The sequence below is a fragment of the Marmota flaviventris genome, chromosome 11 (assembly GCF_047511675.1).
Source record: "Marmota flaviventris isolate mMarFla1 chromosome 11, mMarFla1.hap1, whole genome shotgun sequence".
Classification (NCBI taxonomy): domain Eukaryota; kingdom Metazoa; phylum Chordata; class Mammalia; order Rodentia; family Sciuridae; genus Marmota; species Marmota flaviventris.
The window spans coordinates 69104965-69128679 of record NC_092508.1 but is presented as its reverse complement, the minus strand read 5'-3'; the positions used below and the strand labels follow the sequence as shown (position 1 = coordinate 69128679).

Below are 23715 nucleotides of genomic sequence, written 5' to 3'. Positions count from 1 at the left end.
CCTGAGGCCCTGAGCAATGGAATTGGCAATGGACTGACACCTCTGAAACCGTAAGCCCCAAGTAAACTTTTCCTCCTCTAAGTTGTTCCTCTCAGGTGTTTCGGTCATAGTGACACAAAAGCTAACTAAAACGAGTATAAGAAGTATCTTCAAAGAATGAAACTCACTGAACAAGTTCCAGTTACCTGAGAAATATTTCATTATACTGGATGAATAAATGGATTTTCATGTGTCTTCCCAAATATTATTTTGATGTTAAAATACAATCATTTGATTATTTTGGAAGGATAGTTTTGGCATCTATAAACTTTAATAGTTCCAAGAAATCAGAAAGGAAATCTGAAAGAATCTCTCTCTTCTGATACTTACTTGATTAACACTTAATTCCTGACAGTGCCCTGAAATTTGATTTTGCCCATGTTTAACATAGTTACGCATATACTGCTTAAATACTCTAATTAACCATGCTTTAATTATTTGCATTTTCAACTTATTAAAGCAAAGCTGAAAATTATTTCAGTTATGTATCCAAGAGATTACAATTCATGAAATGATTCACAAGCAAGTAATGATTCACTATTCTCCCAGTTTTTTTCTTAAAACTTGGTGCTTCTTTATTGGAACTGTTTCTGCGATTTAATTGCCTAGTTCTGAAAAAATAGAAGTGTCAGAGCAGAAATTTTGTAATAGCTCTAATATTTATCATAAACCAAATGAAAAAAAAATAGGCTTTATTAAGTGGGCACTCAAGTGGCTGGCAGATCTATTGTTCCTGCTTTCACACTTGATTTGGAATTGATGCTTAGTTACCACTCCAAGGAATGTGAGGTGGGTCCCAGGAACACCACACCAGTCCCTCTGCTGGCTCTGCAGAAGAGCCATCATCTCCAACAGTCAGTTTGGGACATTTTTATTTCTGGAGTAACTTGCCACAAGAGCAAGTGTAGAAAAATGAGGGTGGGATATGTACAATTTATAAGCTATTGTGACAAAATTTGGGCCAAGATTGACAATTTTTGAAAAAAAAAGTGTATCCAAGATAATTTCATGCCAGTGATAGGAAGTGTTATAATTTACCAAGTACTTGTCAGTAGCAAGCTCTCTACACACATGGTACCATTAAATCTGAAGAACAACATTCTTAGATACAGATCATTATTAACACCATTTTACAAACTGGGAAATGGACTGACGCCTCTGAAACCATAATCCCCAAGTAAACTTTTTCTCCTCTGAGTTGTTCCTCTCAGGTGTTTTGGTCATAGTGACACAAAAGCTAACTAATACAAATATAGGCAGTATCTTCAAAGAATGAAGTAAAGGTCTGGTTTAAATTCGGCTCCATCTAACTTTATAGCTTGTGCACTTTATCACTGTACTGTCATTTAAAGTAAGAGCATGCATAATAAAATGACAACAACTTATAACAAATACAAAAATAAAGTCAAGAACTAAGCAACACACAAATGGGGTAGAATAACTATGCCTCACCCCCCCCAACCTAGGTTAAGCTCTCAATTCTGAAAGTGATTTTCCATGGTATGTACAAACAATACAGAGCAACAAATTATTCAAAGAGAACTGTCAGGCTTTTTAAAAAAATAGCTTGCTTGTATATTATGTTATTTTAATTTAGGTTTTTTTTTTCATAATACTTAACAGCTTTCAACATTCCTGGGATATGGTCAATATCATGCATAAGAACATGAATGGCAAATGTCATTTTGGTGACTCTGAAGATGAAGGTAAACCTCACCTAGTTTTCAAGACCCATTTAGTCTCCTTTGGCAGCTCATCTTCCTCTAAACTCTACTTTAAATTGTGGTATGGTCTCATGGCTATTGCTAGAGGCCTAAGGAAGAGCTACCTTCCTGGGTCATTTTATTCTCCTGAGGTTTCTATTGTATATATTTGGGTTAATCCATCCCTTGCGGTCACTGCCCCACCCCATTTCTTCTCTGCATTGGTGATGTGTATTTGGATATTAAACTTCCTTTTTAATATCTTCACGTGCATATATTACAGGTACTTTCAGTGCTAAGAAATAAATTCCACACTCCTCCAGATTTCTGTACACAAATGGCACTATCTATCATCACTCCTCAGTTCAAACACTTGGGAGAGACTTTTGTGTCCCCTCTTCTCTTACTGCCTTTGTCCAACAGCCAACCTGGACAATTCTATCTAAACCTCTCCCTGTTCTGCTTTTCTCCATTTCTACTGGACCCTCAAGGTCAGGCTATGTCACACCTAGGTGGTTGCCTAATTACTCCCCAGCAATTCATTCCTGGTATTTCACTGTGACTTGGATTTGTATTTTCTTAATGACTATAAGTTCGGATCATCATCCATATGTTTATTAGCCATTTGTATATCTTCTTTGGGGAAATGAATATCTTTATCAATTTTTGATTAGGCTATTTGCCTTTTTATACTATTGAGTTGTTAGAGTTCTTTATATATTCTGGATGCAAGTCCTTTATCAGATATATGACTTGCAAATATTTTTTTCTCATTTCGTGGGTAGTCTTTTCACTTTTTTGATGTTGTCCTTGGCAACTCAGAAGTGTTAAATTTTGAGGAAGACGAACTTATGTATTTTGCCTTTTGTTGCTTATGCTTTTGATCATAGTTAAGAAATCATTGCCTACTCAAGGACTTGAAGAATTATTCCTAGGTTCTATAAGTTTAAAGTATTAGCTCCTATACTTGGGTCTTTGGTCCATTTTGAGTTGTTTTGTTTATGGCGAAAGGAAGGTCCAATGTTCTTTCCCACATAGATATTCAGTTGTTCCATAACTACTTCTTCAGGTATTCCTCAATGAATTGTCATGGCACCTTTATAAAAAAAAATCATTTAACCACAAATTTATAAGACTATTTCTGGACCCTCAATTCTATTCCATTGATCTACACATCTTTCTGTATGCTAGTACCTCACATATTCATTATGTTCCTTTGTAATAAGTCTCAAAGTTGGGAATTATGATTTCTGTTTGCTTGTTTTTAAGATTACTTTAGTGATTCTGGGTACCTTACATTTTCTTTTTTTTATAATTTTTATTGTTGGTTGTTCAAACCATTACATAGTTCTTGATATATCATATTTCACAATTTGATTCAAGTGGGTTATGAGCTCCCATTTTTACCCCATATACAGATTGCAGAATCACATCAGTTACACATCCATTGATTTACATATTGCCATACTAGTGTCTGTTGTATTCTGCTGCCTTTCCTATCCTCTACTATCCCCCCTCCCCTCCCCTCCCCTCCCCTCTTCTCTCTCAGCCCCCTCTACTGACATTCGTTTGTCCCCCTTGTATTATTTTTCCCCTTCCCCTCACTTCCTCTTGTATGTACTTTTGTATAACTCTGAGGATCTCCTTCCATTTCCATGCATTTTCCCTTCTCTCTCCCTTTCCCTCCCACCTCTCATCCCTGTTTAATGTTAATCTTCTTCTCATGCTCTTCGACCCTACTCTGTTCTTAGTTACTCTCCTTATATCAAATAAGACATTTGGCATTTGTTTTTTAGGGATTGGCTAGCTTCACTTAGCATAATCTGCTCTAATGCCATCCATTTCCCTGCAAATTCTATGATTTTGTCATTTTTTAATGCAGAGTAATACTCCATTGTGTATAAATGCCACATTTTTTTTATCCATTCGTCTATTGAAGGGCATCTAGGTTGGTTCCACAGTCTTGCTATTGTGAATTGTGCTGCTATGAACATCGATGTAGCAGTGTCCCTGTAGCATGCTCTTTTTAGGTCTTTAGGGAATAGACTGAGAAGGGGAATAGCTGGGTCAAACGGTGGCTCCATTCCCAGCTTTCCAAGAAATCTCCATACTGCTTTCCAAATTGGCTGCACCAACTTGCAGTCCCACCAGCAATGTACAAGTGTACCCTTTTCCCCACATCCTCGCCAGCACTTGTTGTTGTTTGACTTCATAATGGCTGCCAATCTTACTGGAGTGAGATCGTATCTTAGGGTGGTTTTGATTTGCATTTCTCTGACTGCTAGAGATGGTGAGCATTTTTTCATGTACTTGTTGATTGATTGTATGTCCTCCTCTGAGAAGTGTCTGTTCAGGTCCTTGGCCCAATTGTTGATTGGGTTGTTTGTTCTCTTATTGTCTAATTTTTTGAGCTTTGTATACTCTGGATATTAGGGCTCTATCTGAAGTGTGAGGAGTAAAGATTTGTTCCCAGGATGTAGGCTCTCTATTTACCTCTCTTATTGTATCTTTTGCTGAGAAAAAACTTTTTAGTTTGAGTAAGTCCCATTTGTTGATTCTAGTTATTAACTTTTGTGCTATGGGTGTCCTATTGAGGAATTTGGAGCCCGACCCCACAGTATGTAGATCGTAGCCAACTTTTTCTTCTATCAGACAGCGTGTCTCTGATTTGATATCAAGCTCCTTGATCCATTTTGAATTAACTTTTGTGCATGGCGAGAGAAAGGGATTCAGTTTCATTTTGTTGCATATACATTTTCATATGAATTTGAAGATCAGCTTGACAATTTCTATAAAAAACTAAAATGAATTGGGATAGAGACTGCATTTAATTGATAGATAAATTTATGAAGCATTGTCATTAACTTAAATGTGTTGTTTTCTGATTCATAAATATGGGCCATCTTTCTATTTGCTTAGATTTTCTGGTTGTTAATTTCAAAAGTATAGAAGTACACTTGATTTTTATGTATTGATCTTGTATTCTGCAACTAGGCTGAATATGTTTTTTAGTTCTCTTAAGTATATAGTGTATTCCTTAGAATTTTCTATATAAAAAAAGATTGTGTCATCTTCAAATAGAGATTATTTTACTTTTTCCTTTCCAGCCTGCATACCTTGTATGTCACCTTATTGTCTAAATCATCCTGTGTAGAACCACCGATAAAATCTTGAATACAAGTAGTGAGAGCAGACAAACTAGTCTTCTGTTTTTGATTATAGGGGAAAAGCCTTGAAAATTTTAACTGTGATATTTTTATAGACACCTTTTAACAGGTTGGGGAAGTTTGCATTGTTTCTATTCTGTTGAGTGTTTTTATCATGAAAGCATGCTGAATTTAGACAACTCCTTTTTCTATATTATAATAATTATGTGGTTCTTGCTTTTTTCCTGCTAAGAAGACTTACTACATTAATTTTCTAATGTTAAAACAACCTTATGTTCTTGGGAGAAATCCCACTTAGCCTTGGTGTATAATCCTTTTTATATATTGATGGTTTGGTCTACTATTATTTTTCAGGACTTTTACATCTATATTTATTAAAGATGTTGTTCTACAACTTTCTCCAGTCATGATGTGTTTGTCTGGTTTTAGTATCTGGGTAGCACTGGATTTAAAGAACAAGCTGAGAATTGCTCTGGTTTTTAGGATAAATTTTTAAGCATTGGTAATAATTCTTTTTCAAATGTTTGGTAAAGTTTGCCACTGTAACTATCTGGGCTTAGTATTTTCTTCATGGGAAGTTTTCAAATGACTACATAACACCTAACTACATATTATAGTTCTACTCAGGTTTTCAATTTATTGTGTATAAGTTTTGATAATGAACATTTTCCTAGAAATTTATTTCATCTAAGTCATCTGATTTTTATTTTTATTTTTTTTTTTTGAGTTCCAGGGATTGAACCCAACAGTGCTTACCAATGAACAACATCCCCATCCTTTTTTATATTTGATTTAGAGACAGGGACTCACTAAGTTGTTTAGGGCCTCGCTAAGTTTCTGAGGCTGGCTTTGAACTTGTGATCTTTCTGCCTCAGTCTCCCAAGTCACTGGGATTATAGGCCTGCACCACTGTGCCCAACAGTTATGTGATCTTTTAACATATAGTTGTTATAACATATAACATATAGTTGTTACAGTTGTTATAACTGCCCAACAGTTATGTGATTTTTTAACATATAGTTGTTTAACATATAGTTGTTTAATATATAGTTTAGGAGCCCTTTAAAAACTTCTAAACACAGTGATTTTTCTGCCAAGTATAAAATTATGATACATATGAAAAATTTAATTTTGATATTAAACAATATTATTCTTTTTATTATCAATTAGAATTAAACTTAACAAATATTGTTATCCTGTTTTTGCTACTTATTTTTTGTATTCATAAGGATATCAGAAATGAAAACCAAATTCTTTGCTCTAAATATAATGACAAAAAGTAAAAGGAAACTGGTTGGTGTTTGATTAACTGTTATATGAAAAATCACTTCACTTTGTATCTGGTTGATTATTGACACATCTTAAGGTTCTGTTGAACAGTCTCTGATTTTCAAAAACATTTAGACATGATTCCAAATTCCTGATTTGATCTTTGAACATGTTTTTCTAAAGGTCTATTTATGATAAGATGCTCCTATAATAGTTGTGGCACAACTTGCTTTGGAAATCGGAGACAGGTAAATTCGTCTGCATGATAGGAATCATCCAAAGATTTGGAGGTTTTTTTTTTAATATCTAAAATTTGGCAAAACTCAAAAAGAGTTTGCCAAGATTCATCTTCTGTGATTTTAAAATCCAAATGCCAATTAGAGAAATATAATCTATGAACTTTATTTATTTACACTCAACTCAAAAGATCTTTTATATACATGAATGTTCTGAGCCTTTTCCTCAACCTTGCAGACCCCTCATGTTTCCTCCAAAAGAACACTGAATAAATAGCTTAAAACTCTTCCAAAGTTTGAGGGAGTCTGTTCTACAGCTCTAAATATTAATACTGGAAAATCTCAAATCTTAAAAACATATTCACATCTCTTTTGAAGATGATCACATTTCGCAATGTCTTACTGTACCAAAAGTGACTTTTGGGGTTATAGCAGTAATAATCATAATAACAACAACAGTATATTTCTGACTAAAATGTAGTAGGTATTCTAAATATTTCTTCTGAGAAAATAATAATCTTTGTTCTATCAAAATTACCTATAACTTTAGATATCTTCTGAAATACTTTATATCAAGTATTACTTTGCTAATTTTAGATATACATTATATATATGTATATAGTCATAAATATGAATCTATTGCTATATCTTTTATTTATAAGATAAATAAATATATATTTCACTTGCTAATTTGTTTAAATAATTTTGGCTTCGCAGCTCCATCAGTCTCCTTTGGGTTCCTTGAACTCCCCACTTTCCTATATCAGGACCTTTGCACCTGTCTTTTCCTCTACATTGGGGGCCTGTCCCCAGCTTTTGCCCTTCTTGTTCTCAAGGCCCCAGCTGAAACACCATCTCAGAGAGGCCTTCACTGACCACCAATGTTATGAACTGAGTCGTGTTCCCCCAAATTTTACAGGTTAAAACCCTGACCCCAAATGTGACTATGTTTGAAAATAGAAACTTTCAGGAGTTGATTAATGCTAAACAAGGTCATAAGGTTTTGGTTCTAATTCAATAGGACTAGTGTCTTTATAAGAAGAGGAAGTGACAGCGGGACGTACATGCACAGAGAAGCTGCCTACAAGCCAAGGAGAGGCCTGAAGAGAAACCAAAGCTGTGGACACCTTGATCCGGGACTTCCAGTCTTCAGAACAATGAGAAAATCAAGTTCTATTATTTAAGTCACCTAGTTAGTCTGTAGTACTAGTAACCCAAGTAGACAAATGCAAAATTTGCTTCTGACAATTAGGATGATGCTGTAATAAACAACTACATGTTTTTTAAAAGCCCAAAATGTAACCTTTTGTGAGAAACCTCAATTTTAGAAATTGGCAATAAATCTAAATTTGTATAAAATACTTCAGACTAAAATAAATAAATAAATAAATTAATTAATTAATTAATAAAATGAAGACAACAGTAGAAGCAAAAGAATGTAAAGGTGGACAATAGGACTCTAGGGTGGTCTAAGGCTAGACCAGCAGTGGCTCTCCCTTCACTGAGAACCCCAAGGCAGACCCAGTGAATTTGCACTTAACTCATATTGCATAACCCTCCTAGCTCTCTCCGTTTTTTCATCCTCCCTTTAACTTTTTTCTTCTTTTCTTCTAAGATCACCTCATACACAGGGACAGCAAAGATATTCAGGATTAAAGACTTCCTACTTTCAGAATTAAGGGGGACATTTTGAAAACTGAAATCCATCAAGCAGCAGTGCTTACTCCCCGTCTTGGCCTGTGTCTGTGTATATGTAAATCAAGATAGTGAACATAGAGCAACTCTACTACCATTCACCAAGTATCTGCTACATGTTAGAAATTTTAGAAAAATAGCGAACATTTCTTTAATGTTTGCTCATCACCATGTGAAGAAATCTACACTCAGTAGAATCCAAGGAAAGGGTACATAGCTCCTACAATTCCTTTTGACAAAAGTCCAGGAATTCAGAAACTAGAAATCACAAACCCAGAAAAGCTATATAGAATTTATGTGATAAATTCTGGGGCCTCTGTAACATTCCAATTCTAGTTTCTCTGTTTCATTACCTCTGTAAATCTCTAGAAAGAAGATGATCTACATGTTTGTCTTCGGGATCAATAAAAACAAGGGGGAACCCAGCATTGTGATGCATTCCTGTAGTCTCAGGGGCTTGGGAGCCTGAGGTAGGAGGATAGTGAGTTTAAAGCCAGCCTAAGCAATTTACTGAGGCCCTAAACAAATTAGCAGGACCCTGTCTCAAAATAAAAAAAAAAAAAGGCTGGGGATATGGCTCACAGTGGTTAAGTGCCCCTAAATTCAGTCCCCGGTACCAAAAATTAAAAAAAAAAAAAAAAATATATATATATATATATATATATATATATATATATATATATATATGTAAAATAAGGGGGAGCTGGGGAGCTTGGTTTGGGTTCCATCTTCACACTGGAGGAGGGTGCCCAGGAAGAAGAATCTCAAGATAAGAAATGAATGGAAGTGGAAAGGAGAATGAAAATCAATAGAAGTGGTGTAGGGTGAGGCCAAGGAGAATAACTTGGCACCAAAGGGTAGAAATCTATGTGTGTTTTCCATTTTGACAAACAAAAAATTGATTATTTTAGATTTTTTGATGAAACGTGCTCCTTAGATGTTTTTATTATGTGAGCCAAGTGGATCTTTCTCATTTCACTATTGCACATTCCTATCTGTTCCTAAGATCCTGTGTAATTCCTTCCAAACACTTTTAATCCTGAGACTGGCTCTCTGTGAACCCTACTGCTTCATGGAAAAGACCCTCTCATTTTTTTTTTTTCACTTAGACCTGTGGGGAATGATAGAAATCCTTCTCTGGTGATGGTGGTGTGGACCAGGTATCTTTATCTTTGGGTTCACAAAGTCTTCCTTTACCTTTCAAGGGTAAAGGAGGGAAATCAAGACTGCTGCATCTCTGGAACCCTTGCAACTGGCCAATGGTGGCCAGGTAAATTAGTGGGACTTCACACATCAGTATACACATGGATGAGTGAATGAATGTTCCGTAAGTCTCTCTTCAAGTTCTCAAGACTGTTCTTACGTTGCTTACAAATTCTGGGCTAAGAATACAAGGGCACCCGAGGTAAATGTGAGGTAATGGATATTTGTTGAAGTGTGAGAAGCAGCCCAAGTAGACGCTTACTTGGCTTCAAGTTCTAGGATCCTTTCCTTGCCTGCTTCCCTTTTCTGCCTTGCTACTTTAAATCCTCACTAGGCATGGGACAAATGTGAGAGCAAAGACTGGGCCTGGCAACCTGGCCCTGGATGCTTGAGGCATGGGATGATAAGAAAGGAGGAAAGTCAGAAGAGAAGGCCAGTGCATCTGACACCAGGGCTGCCTGTGACACCAACACCAGGAAAGCTGGGCTTCTGCCCCCAACCTGCTCACGAAAGCAGGGGAATGATTGGTCCCATTTACAGTATATTTATGTGACTTCAAAAGAAGTTCTTCATCAAATTTAAAATTAAAAAATTGATATTATAAACGAAAAAAGAAATAAAAGCAGAGTTCTCAGTTTATTCATAATTTTTCTTTCTGAATGAATACTAAAATTAATTTTATTACTTCACCCTATCATGAAATTACTCTGAGTGTAATCTTGCCAGTTGAAAACAGAAAACTATGCTATAAAATACATCAGACTTTTATCTTATATATGATTTATAACATAAAATTTATGTGTATACTCTACAAATCTAAACTTGGAAAGAGGGTATAAATGGGATTATATGGAATGACACAAATGTCTCTTTGTGTGTATGCTTATATAATATTGGTAATGTGTAAATGTAGTGTATCTCTTATTAGAAATGATAACTCAAATTCTGAAGTGCAATCCTTCCTTCCCTGTGAACAGAGAGGCATGCTCCAAATAAAATCCACATACTTTCACTCTAAGAACATCTATTTCTGAGGGAGAAAAGTGTCCATTTCATGTACTTCTGAATTTCTTTAAAAATTATGAGTTGATTTGTAATGATTTAATATTCAAAGGGTCATTAGATCTAACACAACACCTGACAATTGTTGGTAGGTGGGAAATGTGCCTCTAAAAGGATGCAGAAGAGACACCTGTTTAAAAACAATTTTAACTTGAAAATTTATAAAGTATATGGACACACACTGCATACATCTCAACAGTCTTGTGCTAGCAGAATACAGACTAAAAATCTAATTGAAGATCTGAGAACACTGCTTGCATGTTGCTAATCTGCATTCATTTTCCAAATCTATGAAAAAAAATCCCTTAAGCATTTTGGATGTTTCAAATTATTTTCTATATTTTGTTTTTAAGATCTTTGGCTGGAGGTGTCATCTACCTTCCTTTATGATCAGCTATTTTTCACCAAAAATATTTCCCACATTGGCTGTCATAAGCTTTTGATATTTGTTGGTACAAACATTTCCCCTTTCCTAGAATCTAAAGCACAAAATCTGTTATTGTTCTATCTTTCTTCTGTTTCAGAAGTTCAAGTTTCTATAAATATTTTCATACAAAGAAACTATTCCCTTAGTATGACTGTATTATCTGTAGACAGAGTCATAATTTAAAACTAGCTTCAATTTCAGCCCACAGAATCTCCCAGTTTTCAACTGAGATCAATGTCAAACTAAGCTTTTTTTGTAAAAGGAATCAATTTATCACTAATCATAATGCTGGCTCAACTATATTTAAACTTCTAATTTAATTGTTCGATTCTACTGCACATAGAACAATTTTACTTGTTGTATACAGCTATTTCTGAGAGTTCTATTTTCAACTTCTTCCTTTGGAAAGACTATTTAGTTATTTTAAAACTCCATAAATTTTATTTTAACTCTTCTTACTCCTTCTTACTCATTTTTACTTTCCTCAAGATAAACCTAATAATGAAAAAAACAATGCTAGTTAAAAATACTGCCTCTAAAGGCCTATCAAAGCTTGTATTTAAAATATGCATATATTTTTGGGGGGTTGTGGGGGTGATGCAGAATAGTTCTTAGGTTTTTCTATTGCTGAAATAACACTGTAAATCTCTTCCTACCCATGCCTTAAATTCCTCAGTATTTCTGGTTTTACACAACACATATCTGTGAGCTTATATGTCTTCTTAGAAATAACAGCCTCACTTTGGAAAATAAGCACTTAGGAAATGTTCAACCACTTGTGATCACGCATTAGTGCACTTTCCAAGCTATTCTAGGCAGACTGAGCAAATCAGAGAAATTCCTTACCTCTCGAAGGGCGTAAGACAATGCACATGACCAGTAAAGCAAGCACAGCAGAGGTAGCAACTCCAAATACAATTTTTAACCATGTCTACATAAGATAAAGAAAATTAGGCATATATGTAATTTCTGCTAAACAGAAGTGGCAAGATTTTGATTACATGTAAATCCTATTTCTCCTTCCCCATAAAGCTTTCGATTGTCCTTCACTGATCTGGCAATAATTGCTGGAATTCTTCCAGCTCTGCAAGGACAAATGTTTCTATAGTATATTTAGAACATTTTCCCAATCCTAACCCACTCCAGGAAGTGAATACTCATATACAAATCCTCACCTTCTGAACAATAGAAAACTCTGATCACACTCAACCCAGCCAACCTTCTTTAGCAATAACTGAGGGTGCACATACTAACCTTCATTTTTCCAGATGTTTTTGAAAGTTAGCTAATTTTGACTGTAGAGCGTGGGTCTGTAGATCTGTGAAAACCGTTGAAAAGAAGCAAGTCTGTCTTCCTACTTGGAAGCCGAAGTCAGGACAAGAGTTTTTTTCTTTCCACGGACTTTTGAATACTGTGCCAAATTTCAAAAGATTTCTGTAAAATTAGAAACAGATTTTGGGGGCGTTCTTGGCCTTGAAATGAACTACGAGTGGCTCAAGGGAGATTTTATAGCCTTCTCATCCTTGTAAATTCTACACCAACATCTGCTTACATTGACATACAGAGGTTTTTTGTGTTTTTTTTTTTTACAAGTTCAAGTTTCTTTTTCGAAATCACTCATGGATTGCTTTAGTAAGTCACTGAGTTTTATATAACCTTTTTATTTGTAACTGAAAGATGAATATAAAATAATAAATCTACATGATATAGTCATTATACACATATCTAATTTTTAGCAGAAGAAGAACACTGAAGCGACATAAGATTTTGAGAGAAGTACACCATATAACTGCACTTTTTTCTCCCCTGGGAGATTATGAGGTACTGCAGACAGAAATGTTTTTCTTTCAGCACAATTTCTTTGTCCATATAGCACCATATGCACTTTCAGTAAATACAGAAGTTTAAAAATTCAACTGTCTAAACCCACGGCTGCTTTACTTTAAAGAAATAAAATGCCATCTGGTGAAATTTAGTATGGGTTAGGTGTGTTTGCACAGGCTAGAAAGATGGAAAGATCAGTAAGAATAATTTACCAGCAGACCTTTGGAAGAATGGAAATGGCTTTGCAAGAGTGGTATTTTTGCTTTCCTCTCAGAATATCTTCTGAGAAAGGAGAAGAGTTAGTGATTATAAAAATTTTTACAATAAATAAAGAGGCATCTGAAAAGAATAGTTTTATGTAAAATTTCACTTTGGCTAAGTCCACAAAATTCCAAAGTGATCGGTCAACTTGACAGATCAGTAAAATGACTAAATTAAAACACCCACATGCACAACAGTTTCTCTTGGAATATTCTGACAGGTTCAATGCAATTCACTTTGACAACTTCTCTGATTCCCCATGAACATAGTTGTTAACCTAGTGTGTCTTTAATTTTTCCACTAATGAATTTTCTTTTTGGAATTTTAAATTGTTTTCACCCTGATTAAAACAAGTTTCATGGTGACCTTTCATGGATCATTCATATTACTGAAATCAGTTGTTTGCTTTAGTCAACTAGTCTGGCTGACACGGGTGCTTTCTTCAGCAAAAACCAGGACAGTGGCTTGTGAACTTCTTTTCAGACATTCTCCAGACATCCCTCCCTGAATTCCAGCCTTATGAAAATTCTGTTGAGGAAAATGAGTCATTAAGCACTTACTGGCAGAGGAAAGTCTCCACAGCAGCTCCTTGATGAGACCCCTTGTCTGCAGTTGGTGGCCCCTACTTTTACAAACTGAATAATCATTAGGAGTAATGTGTGAGGTAGGCTTTATCTTCATGTGATCGTTAAATACTCAAATCCAAGATACAAGTCACCAGCCTGGTCCAAGATAAACTGCTCCCATGTGGGTCCTCTCAGATCGACTGCCTTCTCTGGAACATTCACACAGTATGTTCTCAGAAATTCTGTCCCAGCCTGCCAAAGCCCGAAAGTCCACAAGTGATTTTTAGAGAGTGATTTGCAAGATTTCACATTGTGGAGAGAAACTGACACCAATAAATGATTAGGGTGTAATTAAAATGAATATTATTAGCTTTACCAATTAAAAATGTACTGACATGTGACTCATCTGAGAAACTATTACGATTCTACAGGTGAGTGTGTGTGTGTCCAAAAAAGTGTGTGCGCCTCATCAGGCAAACTTTAAGAGAAAGTGGGGTGCTGTAAGAGGGTCACATTTAAGTTGAAAAAATTGGTAAGTGGGGAAATTTTGAGGATGAAACATGTTTAATTTTGTTTGTTTTTTTCCCTTGGAAATTTGGGTGAGTCAAAGTGTAAATTCTGGAAATTTTCTACTAGTTTGAATTGTTTTAGGAAAATGAAACTGATTATGGAAATAAAGATGTCAAGAGCTCTTCCATCTGATTTCATGGGTTAGGAATATATGGTTTATAACAGAGTTACATGTACCTATGCCTTTGAGATAATGTGGATGCATTCTAATTTGTTTCCAAAGACTTCCATGAAAATTTGGATGTTTTAAAATATTTTACAATTTTTACTGTTTTTTCCTTTTAGAGTCCAAATGAAAATGCTCTAAGTTTCTCCCTTCCTCCCACCCCCACTAAGGAAACTGACTCCTGTTTTTTATTTTTTTGGTACCAGAGATTGAACCCAGGGACACTTAACCACTGAGCCACATTGGCAGCCCATTTTTATATTCTATTAGAAACAAGGTCTCACTGAATTGTTTTAGGATCTTGCTAAGTTGCTGAAGCTGGCTTTGAACTCAGAATCCTCTTGCCTCAGTCCCCCAAGCCACTGGGACTGACTCGTATTCTTACTTTACAGTTAACATACATGTTGGGAAGACAAAAGTGAATCAGACATAGTCTGTATCACTAAGGAGCACACATTCTTGCACAAGTATGGCAGTTAAATTCTTAATATTTGCTTCTTTTTGTTTTGGGGAGCTTTTGCTGGGTTTGTGCTTAGTAGAAAGATTCCCCTGGTTGGTTGGTAATTTCTGCATATACCTGGAAGGAAGGACAGAAAAAGCACATAACACATGCTTATAATCTTAATTCAAATCTAGCCATTGTCAGAACTAAAATTTTTCTCAGAAAGCAATTCTAGATCTATAAACCCTATAAAAACAACAGAGATGATGGGTCAAGAATCAGGATAATAAGGTTCATCAACTAGCTCTTTTCAGAGAAGGACCCTCTATATGGCTTGTTTTGGAATATAATGGCATTCTGGTAGGCACATGGTATAAATAAGCTCCAAAATAAATCCTCAGATTATGAAGGGGGCTTCATAGAGCTATGTACTCATAACCATTATATATTTGCCATATTCCCAGGAAATGCATCCCATATACGTTCCTAGAATACAAAGGTAAGACAAAGCTGACAGCATAAATAAAGATGCTCTCTCTTCCTTTTGGGGTGGGAAATAAAGAAAGAATAATTTACTTATTAATCAAAAACTATAAAATGTTTTAAGATTCAGTTATAAATAAAGAGTATGAGCAAATAAAATGTTTGGTTTTATACTCTTTATAGTGAGAAGTTGCTCCTAAAAAGCCTTAGATCTCTTAAAAACTTGCTCACTTGATTCATCCGGTTCGATAAACATTTCTTATTTACTCTTATATACAAAGTGCTCTAAAACATTATTTCATTCAACCTATAACCAACTTATTTTGTTGAACAGGAAACAGAGTCCAGAAAGCTTTGGTAACTTGCCCAAGACTCTAAGAGGACCCAAAGTCACTATATTACATTGCTTCTTTGTTACACCTCCTAAGGTTGAATTTAGAGTTTTTTTTTTTTTTTTTTTTTAATTTAAAATGATATCTCATTGATTTTCTCCTGAAAGACACCTAAAAATGTGATGGTAGAATCATTAAAGCTAATATACACACAATCCTCACATCCTCAGTGTACATTATTAACCAGCCTCGTTCTATAATGACTGTGTCTAAAGTTGGTTAAGTTCTTTAGAACTTTGTTAGAATTGAAGGTTCCAGCTTAAACATAACTGTAAAAATATTTCTACACTGCCTGGGAATAAGGAATCTTCCTTCAGATTCTTATTTAAGGAACTCATCAGAATATCTATCATCAAACAGACTTCTGAGACCCAAGCTAAAAAGAGTCCTAAGGTCTTTAAAATTCAAACTCATAATAACGATAATATAGTATAGATGTGGAAGAATTGATACAACATAGTATCAATGAGAAAGGATCTAGCTGAAATAACTTTTTCAATCTGATCTAATTTCTAAAACTACAATTGTAACATAAAAAAACTATGAAGAAGCATGCCTCCCAGTTTGTAATTGGTACCTACTACCTTCATAAATGCATAATTATATGTCAGTGGTTCATTAGCCTATCATAAATAGAACAAGTTCTCTGAGGCAAGGAGAGTTAGCTATCAGAATTGGGTCAGAAAAGAAGGAGAAATAATTCATTTCACTGAGTGCTGAGAAAACAGACTCAAGACAAATCTGTGCCTCTGTGTAGTTTAAAAATGCAAACATTACATCTCCTTAGAAATGTTTAATCAATAGGAAGATGAGTTAAATAACAAACTGAATGTATAAGTACCTTAAATACTTTAATACAACTTAATGAGTTAAATAATAAATTGAATGTATAAGTACCTTAAATACTTTAATACAACTTAATGAAACACACTGCTATTTCACTAGCATTTTAAAGTATATTACTACTAGTAGTAAATGCTTATGGAACACTTTTATTGAGCCTGACATTTTTCCAAGCACTTCACATGTATCACTTCAACTCTAATCACCCTCCCAGGAAATTTAAGGAATTTTCCCAAAGCCATACAGCTTATTGGTGACAGAGATGGGACATAAACTAAACCCAGGTAGTATTTATAACACGATTTGATTGATTCATGTTTAGAGTTCTGACAGAAGGAGTTTATGGATACTATGATTGTGATGTATAATCCAGGAAAGAACTAGAAGAATATGAAAAAAAGGGAAAAAATTAGATGAGCTAATACATTGGATATATTAATTAATACAAAAGTACGTTTCCTAGTGTAATTAAATAATAAGATGGGAAGTAAAGGAATTTTTTTACAAGATGACAGCAAGTTTCATTTAATGTTTCTATTCAAGATGATGATAAGGCCCAAGTATAATTGTTATAGAAATCAGTGACCCAGATAGAGCAAAGAAATAAAGACCCCTACAGATGGAGTTGTCAAAGCAGTGAGAGGCTAAAGTATTAATTGAGATGTTCTTTTTTTTCTCTCCCTAGTCAAATGTTTTTCTTATTGTGTAACCATCATGCAGTAATTGAGATGTTCTTGTGGGAACTTAATTCACCCAAAATTTTGGCATAATTGGGGTCAGGCGAGAAATGTCCCAAATCATATTTGAAATTCTTTATAAAGGAGTCAGAAAGGCATCCAGGTCAAGATGGCAAATTGAGTATACACACAGATTTCTTTGCCTTCCAAAACTCCATTAAGTGGACCATAAGGAAGGAAAAGGACACACAGACAACCAACAACAGACAGAAAGGAGAGAGTATCTTCAATGGATAAAGCAGAACAGAAATAGCAGCTGCCTCCAACATGTGTAGAAAGGACCACCTTGCTGCCAGAATGGGACTTTTCCAGACCTAACATGGAGGTTACCACTGAGGGTAGGAGAAAGAGCTGAAGCTGGAAAGAGGACTACCAGGACATGCACATGGAATTTTTTTTTAACCTCTTGGTGTAGAACAATCTGTAGCTGGCATTTATTTCAGGCAAAAATAGGAGATTTAATTTTAAGAGAGATCAAGCTGTGACTAGAGAACACAGCGGTACACCGGGGCTGACCACACCTCCAGCTCAATGGCTACCTCATCTTCAATCCTGAAGCTTTCCAGCTCATACCAGGGTTTTCCATTCTCACCTTATTTTTAAATATCTGCTCCTAAACAAGAGTTATAGGCCAAAATAACGACTTCTTAAAAATAGAATTAAAATTCTAAAACACAAAAGAAGAATTTTTTAGAAAAAAAATCTAAGATGAATGAGTGGAGAAAAAATGCAAGGAAAACAGAAAAAAAAATAATCATTTTGGGAATAGAAGTACACTTTTTTTTCAAAGCTTGAATTTTTCAAAAACTTGTTGAATCTTATCTGTGAGATTCAGCCAGATATTTCCATCATCTAGTCACCAGGCTATGAAAACAGAACATTAGGAAACAAATAAACTCCTCATGATAGATAATTTTATGTTTCAACTCAACCGGGTAAGAGATATCCAGATAGCTGTTAAAACTTTAACAACTGGGAATGTGTTTCTGGAAGAGATTAGCATCTAGACCAGCATATGAACAAAGATCAGCTTCCAAAAATATGGTCATGCATGATCTGGTCTGTTGAGGGTCTGAGTAGAATAAAAAGGCAAAAGAAGGGCAAATGGTCTCTTTCTTCTTGAGCTGGGACATCTATCTTTTGCCCTAGGATTCCAGTTCTTTGATCCTGAACACTGGGACTTATCAGTGCCATTCCCCTGCTTTCAGCCTCCACAGTGCTTGAACTAGTTCATTTGTCTCCTTCCTCCCTCCCTCCCTTCCTTTCCCTTTTTTCCTTCCTTCTTTCCCTTCCTCCTTTCCTTCCTTCCCTCCCTCCTTCCCTTCCTTCTTTCCTATCATATGTCTATGTAATTTATTTACCCATCTATCCAGCCATTTTTCCTATTGATTCTCTTACTTTGGAGAAAACGGACTAATTCACATTTTCTGTTTTTGGTGAATTTTCTTCCCATCTTAGTTCTTTAAATTCACTTTAGTTTTGAAAATTTCTTCTTTTACACTTTAAATTTTTAATTATTCTCCTTTCAAAAAGTTATTATTCTTGCCTATATAAAGTTACTAGATTGTGTGACTGAAAATATGATTACTGAAAACTTTTTAAAGTCAGTATAGATTCTGGGAAATAAAATTAGGCAATTCTTTCAGAACAGAAAGACAAAGATGGACAATATGATGAAAAATATAAGAAGCATAGAATATATAAACTGAGGAAATTTAAGAAATAAAAGTCAAGAAAAGAGGGAGAGAAAGTTTACTATGGAATGAATGCAAGAGAATTTCCTAAAACTGAAGAAGAAAATATGTTTTGGGTCCACAAAATGCCCAACACAAAATATGAGAAAAGAATCACACTTAGCCACATAATTGTGAAATTCCAGAATTAATTATAAAGAGAAAATCCAGAGAGAAGCAAAATTCAGACTGACAACAAACTCGCCATTGCCAATTAGATGCTGCAAAATAAGGGAAAAATGTTTTCAACATTTTGAAAGAAAAATGCTAATCAAATCTACTTAGCCAAGATACTGTCAAATCTGAGGACAGAATAAAGGTATTTTCAGATGTGTGATATTTCAAAAAGTGAATTCCCCAATTATCCATTTGTAAGAAGGAACTTAATAATGTATTTCATCAAAATGAGGGGAAAAAAATGCTGGAGTTATCATTCAGGGGAGAGCAAATGAGGAAGCCAGAAGCGAACAACATTGTGAGAGCTCCTGTCTCCAGCCACTTCTGAAGTCAGATCTAGTCTGTTTGTGTAGTAATTTCTTTTTAAATTTGGGTTGTATTTTATACCTTTTGTAACCAAAAGAGTTTATTGGTCACAATATATTTGGAGGTTCTTGATTTAATGCAAAAGTAGCATCTTAACATTCTCCATTGAGCAGCATGACAATTGGAACACAGAAAAAGAAATGCAGTCCCATCAGACTACTTAGCTCAAAAGCAATGCCTGAGTAGCCATAATAAATCAAACTGCCCATTGGTTTTAAATTTTTAAAATTCACTAAGGACAAATCACAAGACATATGTATAGTCAGAGAAATTAATGATTTTAACAAGTATTAAAATAAATGTACATCTAGTATAAGTTGGAAAGTAAAAAGGAGTAAGTTAAGCCGAGGACAGGAAAACTCATTTCTTAATGCAGACAGTCAAGAATAAGAAATATGGAATGAATTTAACAAAATCATGTTATATACATATAAATGCACAAAAGGAAATTTCATCTTTATGTATATGTAGAAAGTGCCAATAAAAATATAAGAGTGAAAGGAAGATCAGTAGTGTAGAGGAAGAAGAAAAATGGGAGGTACGAAGAGAAGAAAACAGGGCAGGAGAATAGAGATTGAAATCAAATTCCTTATATATATATATGATTTTGTCAAAATGAACCAAGATACTAATGATTATAATGCTCTCATAAAAAATGACTTTAAAATATGGGGGAAAAGAATAGGAATTAAAAATTAAAAATTCCCATTCTCTGAAAATTCCCTTTCTGAACAGAATACGAATTGTGCTGAACAGAATAGGAATTGGAGGCACTGCCATGTTATCATTGATGGACCCAAACTGATTTTCTGTTAAAATTGGGAGCCATCTTGCCACAAAGCCATGAAAAGATAATTTCGGCTTTACTATAAATTACTGCAAATTCTGAACTAGCTTGGAATGCCTGCCTGTGCCTTGAACTCACCACCCATGCCTGGCTCTCTGACCAGATAGCAGCCCTCTCTGAAACTTTAGTGATGCTGCACAAATCTTGGCCTTCCCTGGCCAGATAACAACCCTCTCCGAGGCTCTAATGACCTCCATAAATTCTGATGTTGGGGCCAGCAAAAATGTAAACTAGCATTCGTCAGAGTTTTGTTATCTGTAACACCCCTTTGTGTAACTTTCTGGGCCTGAGCAAAAATACAAAAGCCATATGATTTTTTAATGCAATTTCAGAAGTTCAAAAAACAAGTCTACAAGTTCAAGTTCATGTCCACTGCTAAGTAGTTTCATACCATAGGTGAAATTTGGGCTTGGCTTCTTTTCTGATCCTTTTTTAAAAAGTTTTCTTTAATTTAGTTGTTTATTATTATTATTATTATTATTATTATTATTATTATTATTATTATTTTCTAGTTTTACAGAGTAGTTGGGTTCATCCCAACAAACTCATACATGCATACAAATCTATTTTAGTTCATGACTCTAGCTTTCCCTGCTCCTTTTTCCTTCCCATACTCTCTCCTCTCTCCCATTCTTCTTCCTCTACTCTACTAGAGTTCCTCCCATTCATCTATTAATTTCTGTTTGATTGATTCTTTATGTTATCTTATCCTTCCCTCCCCCTTTCCTTTATTTTATTCTAGCTTCCACATATAAGAGAAAACATTAAACCTCTGAGTTTGGCTAATTTCACTCATCATGATATTTTTCATTTCCATCCATTTGCCAGCAAATGCCATTAATTTCATGAATGGATTAAAATTGTGGTATTCATCTATCTATAGGCATCTGGGTTGACTCCATAATTTAGCAATTTTGAATTGTGCTGCTATAAACATTGATGTGGCTGTATTGCTTACTCTAGTATGCCAATTTTAGATATTATGAGAAAATACCAAGGAGTGGGATATGAGGGTCACATGGTTTCATCCCTATTTTTTTGAGGAATCGCTGTCTGCTTTCCAGAGTGGTCATACTAGTCTGCAGCCTTAGCAACAATGAATGTACAAGTTTACCTTTCTCCCCACAACCTTTATGTATCTTATTTTGAGCAGTTTCTGTTTAGTTCTTTAGCTAATTTATTTGTTGATTTTTTTTGGGAGGGAGGGCGGGTGTTGTTTTTGAGTTCTTTGTTCTGGATATTAATCCCATATTGGAAGAGTAGCTGGCCAAGATTTTCTTGCATTCTGTAGGCTGTCTCTTTACACTATCATGTCCTTTGCTGTATAGAAGCTTTTTAGTTTAACAGCTCCCCACTTTTTGGTTCTTAGTTGTTTTTTTTTTTTTTTTTCTTATGCTTTGGGGTCTTGTTAAGTTGGTGCCAGCACCTATATGATGGAATGTTGATACTATGTTTTCTTCTAGCAGTTGTAAAGTTTCTGTTCTAATTCCTAAGTCTTTGATCCCTTTTGATATGTCTTTTGTGTAAGTGAGTGATAGGGGTCTAATTTCATTTTTTAAAACATAGTTATCTAAGTTTTTTAACACCATTTGTTAAAAAAGCTGTGTTTTCTCCAAGATTATTATTTTTTTGGCTCCTTTGTTAGATATGAAACAGCTATAGGTATGTGGATTTGTCTCTGTGTCTTCCATTCTGTTCCATTAAGTCTTCATGTTATTTGTGATGCCAAGATCATCCCTTTTTTTCACTACAGCTCTGTAGTATAATTTCAGATCAGGGATTGTGATGCTTCCTGTTTTGCTTTTCTTGTTTAGTATTGCTTTGGCTATTCTGGGTCTGTTATTCTTCCAAACGAATTTAAATTTTTTTTTTCTAATTCTGTGAAGATTGTCACTGGTATTTTGAATCTATATGTTGCTTTTGATATTATGACCATTTTGACGATATTAATTGTGCCTATCCAAGAACATGTGATGTCTTTCCATCTTTAATTTCTGTCTCCAGTGTTCTATAATTTTCATTGTAGAGCTCTTTTTTTTTACCTCCTTGGTTTGATTACTACCCATGTATTTCATTTCTTTTTTTGAGGTTATTGTGAATGGGTTGGTTTTCCTGATTGACTGAATCACTATCGGAGTATAGGAAAGCTATTGATTTATGGGTGTTTATCATGTATCCTGCTACTTTGCTAAATTCATTTATAACCTTTAAAAGTCTTCTGGTAGAGTTTTGGGATCTTCTAGATAAGGATCATATCATTAGCAAACAGAGATAATTTGACTTCTTTTTCTAATTACATTGACTTCCTTTTCTTTCTCAATCACTCTGGTTAATGTTTCCAGGACTGTATTGAATAAGAGTAGATAGAGTGGACAGCCTTGTTTTTTATCTGAATTTAGAGGCAATGCTTTTAGATTTTCTCCACTAAGTATTATGTTGACTTTGTGTTTGTCATAAATGGCCTTTTATGATGCTGAGGTAGGTTTCTTCAATTCCTAACTTTTCCAGTGTTTTTCACATGAATGGGTTTTGAATTTTATCAAAGGCCTTTTCTGTATCTATTGAGATTATAATGTAATTTTTGTCCTTTATTATGTTTAAGTGATGTATTACATTATTCATTTGTGTATGTTGAACCAACTTGCATTCCTGGAATGGACCCCAATTGATCATCTTTTTGATGTGATTTTTAAGTGTAGTTTGCTAATGTTTTATTAAGGACTTTTGCATCTATGTTCACCAGGGATTGTGGTCTATAGTTTTCTTTCCTTGATTCATTCGTTGTCTAATTTTGGTATTAGCTTCACAAAAAGTATTTGGAAGCCAGGCATGGTGGCACACGCCTGTTATCCTAGCAGCTTGGGAGGCTGAAGCAGGAGGATTGCAATTTTAAAGCCAGACTCAGAAAAAGTGAGGCACTAAGCAACTCAGTGAGACTCTGTTTCTAAATAAAATACAAAATAGGGCTGGGGATGTGGCTCAGTGATCAAGTGCCCCTGAGTTCAATCCCCAGTAACCGCCCCCCTCGCCAAAAAAAAAAAGTATTTGGGATTGTTCCCTCCCTTTCAATTTTGTGGAATAATTTGAGAAAGATGGGTGTTAGTTCTTTTCTAATGGTCTGGTAGAATTCAGCTGAATATCCATCAGGTCCTGATTTCTTTTCAGGAAGGCTTTTAATTCTGTTTCAATTTTGTTACTTGTTATTGGTTTGTTTAGGTTATCTATATCTTCCCAATTCAATGTGGCACGTCATATGTGTCAAGAAATTTGTCAATGTGTTTCAGATTTTTCAGTTTATTGGAGTATAAGTTTTCAAAATATGTTCTGATAATCTTCTGAATTTCAGAATGCTCTGTGGTGATATCTCCTTTTTAATCTCTGATCTTATTGATTTTTCTTCTCAATCTTCCTTTTGGTGAGTTTGGCTAAGCATTTGTCAATTTTATGTATCTTTTCAAAGAACTAAATTTTGTTACATTGATCCTCTGTATTGACTTTATAAATTCT

The 23715-nt window shown here is 34.8% G+C and overlaps 1 protein-coding gene across 3 annotated transcripts in view; it reads right to left on the bottom strand.

The window, feature by feature from the left end:
• Fap (fibroblast activation protein alpha) overlaps positions 1-13501 on the bottom strand; it is a 74923-nt gene extending 61422 nt beyond the window's left edge. For 2 of the 3 annotated variants that reach the window (XM_027937991.2, XM_071619388.1), the window contains exons 1-3: positions 13447-13501; positions 12056-12235; positions 11648-11732 (exon numbers count right to left, since the gene is read on the bottom strand). In XM_027937991.2, the coding sequence (XP_027793792.1) occupies positions 11648-11732; positions 12056-12061 (91 nt within the window). In that variant the 5' untranslated portion in view covers positions 12062-12235; positions 13447-13501. Of the gene's footprint in view, positions 1-11647; positions 11733-11976; positions 12027-12055; positions 12236-13446 lie in introns of those variants that run through there. The other variant, XM_071619387.1, reaches the window with a different exon arrangement.
• Positions 13502-23715: the final 10214 nt, after the last annotated feature.